Consider the following 6,618-nt stretch of genomic DNA (forward strand, 5'->3'; position numbering starts at 1 on the left):
AGGGCGGGGCAGCAGCAGCAGAGGGGCAGGGTAGCAGCGGCAGAGAAGGGCGGGGTAGCAGCGGCAGAGGGGCAAGGTAGCAGCGGCAGAGGGGCAGGATAGCAGCGGCAGAGAAGGGCGGGGTAGCAGCGGCAGAGGGGCAAGGTAGCAGCGGCAGAGGGGCAGGATAGCAGCGGCAGAGAAGGGCGGGGTAGCAGCGGCAGAGGGGCAAGGTAGCAGCGGCAGAGGGGCAGGATAGCAGCGGCAGAGAAGGGCGGGGTAGCAGCGGCAGAGATGGGCGCAAAGCCCTATTCTTGCAGGAACCTTCCTGCAACGGGCTTCTAGCATACCTATGTAGATAGTTCTTTTAGGAAGTGGGTATACACAACTGCCATAAAGATTGAGAATTAGAGATTTAGTATCTAACCATTGACTAACAAATAGAAATAAAAATGCAAAAATTAGATTTTTTATATTAAGTGGGAAAATTCTAAATTATAAATAAAAATATCCTCCTATATAATAAAAGAAATATGTAAATTTACCATCCCTCTGCTACGCTCACCAGCCAGTCAGGAGTGAGTATGCAAATTAATCCGACACAGATGGCGGGTTAATTTGCATACACTGGCACCAGGCAGAGAGCAGAGCGTGACAGCCAGTGGAGAGTGGAGCAGCTTAGGGAAATTGGCTCCCCAAGCCGCCAGACGAAGAGCAGAGAGTGAGAGCTTGGCAGAGTGGGAGGCCATGGGACAGAGACAGAGCAGGAAGGGAAAACCAAGATTGCGGGGAGCATCAGGAATTCTGGGAATAGTAGTTTTGGTGGCAGCCCCAGGACTGGAAGCAGAAGCCCAGAGCACGGGGAGCACCAGGAATGCTGGGAATCATAGTTCTGGTATCAGATGGATCTCCTAGACCAGTGGTTCTCAACCTTCTGGCCCTTTAAATACAGTTCCTCATGTTGTGACTCCGAGGTGGGGGTGAGGGGAGGAATGGAGGGAAAGCAAAGGTGAGAGACACAAGTAAAATCAGAGTGTCTAGCAAAAATTAAAGGGAAGATATCCTAAAACTTCCAGTAAATCTCCACCAATGAAGAAAAAAAAAATGCCTCTGTTATTCTGTAAGCAACAAACCAAAGTGAGTTGGGGTCTCAGACAATTCGCTCATATAATTGCAAAGACAGACAGAAATTCCCAGATTGGAGAGGGCTCCCCTGAGGGCACCCAGATTGGAGAGGGTGCAGGTCGGGCTGAGGGACCCCCACACCTCCCAGTGCACAAATGTCGTGTGCCAGGCCTCTAGTGTTAAATAAAATTCTCATCAACATTTTTCATTTTCTGGCTTTTTATCATTTTTGTGAATTTTATTCTGACAACTGCTTTTTAAAGTCAGGGGAAAATGATAAAGGTACATTTTATTTTTCAGGCCTATAATAGGTCCTGCATTACCACCTGGTTTTATTAAATCTGCACAGAAAAGTGACAAAGGCAGAGATGATCTAGGACACCAAGAACCATCATATTTCAACTCTAAGGTTTGGAAAATTTTTGTTTAAAGCATAAGCTGTAACAAACTCAAGACTTTACATAATAATATAGTAATGACTATGATAGTAATGACTATAGTTATTTGACTCAAATGTGATGTAAGACAGTCATATTTAGATTAATTGAGGATTATAACATAGGTAGATAAATCAATTATAAGACCTGAGATTCTATTAGAAAAATAATATGTAATGTTGGAAGGGTATTACATTTTCATGATAATCCTTGAAAGGAAGCTTCAAGGTGCTAGAAAATAGAACATGATGGAAAATGTAAGGAATCAATGTGATCTGACCCAGAACAGAGAAAGCTGAGGAATTTTTAAATAATGATCTTTACCTTGGAATTAACTCTCTCCTACCTAGCTCTGGTACCTGTATATAGCAAAGGCACTGGCGGATAAGTAATTTTATGAAAAGATAGATCAAGTGATTTTGGAGTCAAGAGTGAAGACTGTTTTCTTGTTGGAAGCCAGATCTTCAACACAAGCTGAGATTTGTACAGTGCTTTATAATTTTTAATGCATGTTACGCATATGGATATTATTTTTATCTTCGCTATGTTGTTATGAAATAGATGTTATGAAATAGATATGATCACATCTTACAGATGCTAGAAACCAGAAAAATTGGCTAATATACACAAGATTGCACATTTTTTCTTATTGAAGCCCCAGTTCTTATGCCTTTAAATCACCTGTTCACTCTGTTATTCTGTGTGGCTTCCTGTATGTTTATCTTTACTGAGTATTCAGCAGTTACACTGAGGTTGTTATTAAAGGAAATACTATGCAGTGGTTAAGATCATGAACTTCAGAATCATTTATTCATTCTTTCAACAACGTCATAGAGCTCTTACAGTGTGTCAAGCATATAGTCACAGAAATTAATCTGTCAACAAATTATTTTGTTCCTACCTACAAAGTCATTCAGAATCCAGCCACTTCTGTTACCACCCTGGTCCAAATCAACATCATATTTCACCTCTTTTATTGGTTTTCATGCTTTAGCCCTTATTCCTCAAGTACCTCTTCTCAATGCAGCAGCTAGAGTTGCCTGGGTAAAACAGTCAGATCGTGTCACACACTCAGAACCATAAATTTTTCTTCCTCTGCATAGAGTCAAAGTCCTTACAGGGCCCTTTATAATCTGGCCTCCATTAGCTCCTTGACTTTCTCTCTATTTTGATCTGACCACACTGGGCTCCTTGCCATACCTTCTCAATAAACAGGTAGGCATCTACCCCTGAGCCTTTATACCTGCTAAGTCTCTCCAAAATGGTCTTCCCTAGATATCTTTGTCTTGCCTCAGTTTTTTGCTGGACTGTCACCTAAGAGAGGTTATTTCTGACCTCCTAATTTAAAATTGCTAACTCCTTTTCCCTTTACTTCTATCCCCTTCCCTCCTTTAATTTTCTCCATAGTATTTATCACTACCTAAGATACCATTTACTTTATTGCTTCTTTTTGTTTATTATTAACTTCTCCTTGTGAGAATATGAGTCCATTGAGGACAGAGATTTTTGTCTTATCTCTAGTAGACATTCAAAGTATTTGCTGAATGAATAAGTCAGACACAGTCCCTGCTCTCATTGCTTAGTGTAGTGGGGAATATATACAGTAAACAAATACTGCCTAATATGAATGATTCAAAAGGTGAGACAAAATATAGTGGAACCATGACAGGGAAATCTAATCTGAAGAAATGAGGAAGTCTTTTTCTCTGAGAAAATGTCTAAACTGAAGATGGATGAGTAGGAACTAGCTTAGCAAAAAGGTCAGGAAAGATTGGTCCAGCGAGTACAGATAGCTTATTAGAAAGCTAAAAAAAAAAAGTACGGAGAGGGAGAAAGGGTTTTAAAAACTTTAGTATGGGGGAGAGACCGAGAGGGGACCTGGAGGGGTCAAAGGGGAGAAAAGGGGGACATATGTAATACTTTCAACAATAAAGAATTATTTAAAAACAATTAGTATGGTTAGAGCGGAGAGAATGAGGAAAGAGTTAAGGGAGAGAGGTAGGCAAGAGCTTTGAATCCTGGCTGAGCTTAGTTTTCTTATTGGTAGCATACAGGTCGTTATCTTATAGAGTTGTTGTAAGGATAAATTAGAACAGTGGGTATTTAATTTATAATAATAATTATTATTATTATTACTATTAGTATTATTACCACCTCCACTACTCATGAAGAATTTACACTGAGTATAGGAATCCTTTCTAACAAGGTGCTTAAGTATAGGAATAAATTATCAGAGGTAGGATTCTAGCCAAATGGAAGGCTGAGCTCTCACAGGTTCAGGCTAGGCTTTCCCAGCCACATCACAAAGGAGTGCGGGGAAGGAAATAAGATTGCAACAAAATTAATACACTGCTGAGCTTAAAGAAAGGGAAATCCACAGATGCTAGTAACATTGAGAGAATTCATACAGAGCAGTGCAACACAGTTACACAGCAGAGGGCCACAGTAGTTTTAGAGATGACACCATAGCATACCTGTTCAAGATAATCTTGGTTCTGAATTCTTTGCACTGGAATTTCCCTCCTTTTTCTGTTTTCATATTTCCTCAAAGAAAGGCTTCTCTTAGTCTCTCATTCATATCATATACCCCCAAATTAAGGCATACATAATAATAATAATAATAATGGTTAACATTTGTTGAGCCCTTGCCACAAACCAGACACTGCAAAGTACAATATAAACTCATATGTGCATAATTTACTTATTTTTGCATAACAGCATAAATTTAAATTAATCCAAAAAACAATCCTAGGGGATAGTATGTCAGCTAAAGTGCTTTTAGCTGCAAATAACAGAAAATTCAACTCAAAATGGAATTGTCTTAATTTATGTAGTTGGCAAATGGGTTTTTATAATTTCCAGGTTGGTATATAATCTATGTTCTCAAAATAAGGAAAATGTGTTTCATACATAATAAGAGGTCTAGGGGTAGGGTCATTCCAGGGTTTGTTAATTCAACAGCTTAATGAGATCATTGATTTTTTTTTCCATCTTCTCTATCATCTACAGTTAACTCCCCTTAGGCCAGTGATGGCGAACCTATGACACACGTGTCAGAGGTGACACACTAACTCATTTTTTTGGTTGATTTTTCTTTGTTAAATGGCATTTAAATATATAAAATAAATATCAAAAATATAGATCTTTGTTTTACTATGGTTGCAAATTTCAAAAAATTTCTATATGTGACACGGCACCAGGGTTAAGTTAGGGTTTTTCAAAATGCTGACACGCCGAGCTCAAACGGTTCGCCATCACTGCCTTAGGCTGACCCTTATATATCAAGACTGCCAGAGTACTCAGATTCACATGCAGATGGCGATGTCCAGACATAGAGGGGAGTGGCCCCTGTCCTGTGTCCCTTTTTTATTTTTTATTTTATTTTGTTGTTAATCCTCATCCAAGGATATGTTTCCCCCTGATATTTAGAGAGAGTGTAAGGGAAGGAGGGGGAGACAGGTAGAGAGAGAGAGAAATATCAATGTAAGAGAGACACATCGATTGGTTGCCTCTTGCACTGGGGATCGAGCCTGCAGCCGAGGTATGTGTCCTTGATCAGGAATTGAACCCGAGGCCCTTCAGTACTGGGGAGGGAAGCCTTCCAAGGTTTCCCGTAGACCGCGTCTCACATTTCTTTGGTCAAGTGGTCAAGAGAAATAAAACCAACGTGTTTGACTTAGAAATATCAACATTTTCCCTCAGGAATTAGAGAAGATCCCAGTTTCCTGAGAAGAGCATGGTTTCAAAGAGGATGAACAAAACTAGTCTTCTCTTAGCAACAGAGTAGTTATTAGTTGAAGCTGTTTTAATCCCCATCTGAATGATAAAACAAGCCTAGAAATGTCAAATTACAGGCCTGAGGTCATAGGCAAATTGAGTCCTTGAAACTTGGTCTGCCTAACTCTACAGCACAAAATATAAACCAGTAGGGTACATATTTTCTATTGTATTTCTGAATAAATAACTCACCTTTTTTTGTTTTTTAAAAATTAACCCATCCAAAATACCAGAATGACTTAAAACCTAGATTGGGTTTGGGTTTATGATTCTGGCTTCTCATTTTCAGTTTAGTGTGTTGGACACTGTATTGTTTTTTTGTTTTATTGTCTCTAAGTAATTATATCAATTAAATTGTAAGTAATTTGGGATCATATTCTATAACCTCTTGGTTTAAAGATAATGTCTTATTTCAAAAGGAAACAGATAGCAGTGAAGATGAGGACATTGTTGGACCAATGCCTGCAAAAGGACCACTTAACTATAGTGTAACAGCAGAGTTTGATAAAAGAGCCCAGAGAATGAAAGAAAAACTGATTAAAGGAGATGATGTAAGTTTTAAATATACTCTACTCTGAAAAACTGGCTAACTAAATTAAAAATCTAAATTTTAAACATTGACATTAAAAAATACATATACAGGGTAGGGCAAAAGTAGATTTACAGTGATGAATATGCAAAATATTTTTGTTAATCCTCACTCGAGAATATGTTTATTGATATTTAGGGAGAGAGAAAAGCATCAATGTGAGAGAAACATCAATCAGTTGCCTTCCCAGCTGGGGATTGAACCCACCCCCTTTCATTGCACAGGACAGTGCTCCAACCAGTTGAGCCACCCAGCCAGGGCTAGTTTATTCTTCTGTTGTTGTTGTTAATCCTCACCCAAGGATATTTTTTCCATTGATTTTTTGAAAGTGGAAGGGAAGGAGGGTGAGAGAGGTAGATAGAGAGAGAGACAAAGAGAGAAACATCAAATTGAGAGAGACACATCAATTGGATGCCTCCTGTAAGCACCCCAACCAGGGCCTGAATTAACCTGCATGCGCTTGACCAGGAATCGAACTCGCAACCTTCAGTTAATGGGCCAATGCTCTAACCACCTGTCAGGGCTTGTATTATTATGTACTAGAGGCCCGGTGCACAAAAATTTGTGCACTCGGAGCGGGGGGGCTCCCTCAGCCCAGCCTGTGCCCTCTCGCAGTCTGGGACCCCTCGGGAGATAACAACCTGCTGGCTTAGGCCTGCTCCCGGGTGGCAGAGGGCAGGCCCAATCCCTAGGTGCAGCCCCTGGTCAGGC

At 40.0% G+C, this 6,618-nt stretch overlaps 1 protein-coding gene across 2 annotated transcripts in view; it reads left to right on the forward strand.

The window, feature by feature from the left end:
• The window catches only part of GPALPP1 (GPALPP motifs containing 1), a 29,229-nt gene that overhangs the window by 9,172 nt on the left and 13,439 nt on the right, over positions 1–6,618 (forward strand). For both annotated transcript variants that reach the window (XM_006757170.2, XM_006757171.2), the window contains exons 4-5: positions 1,405–1,513; positions 5,738–5,869. In XM_006757170.2, the coding sequence (XP_006757233.1) occupies positions 1,405–1,513; positions 5,738–5,869 (241 nt within the window). The remainder of the gene's footprint in view (positions 1–1,404; positions 1,514–5,737; positions 5,870–6,618) is intronic.

Source organism: Myotis davidii, unplaced genomic scaffold (assembly GCF_000327345.1).
Source record: "Myotis davidii unplaced genomic scaffold, ASM32734v1 scaffold533, whole genome shotgun sequence".
Classification (NCBI taxonomy): domain Eukaryota; kingdom Metazoa; phylum Chordata; class Mammalia; order Chiroptera; family Vespertilionidae; genus Myotis; species Myotis davidii.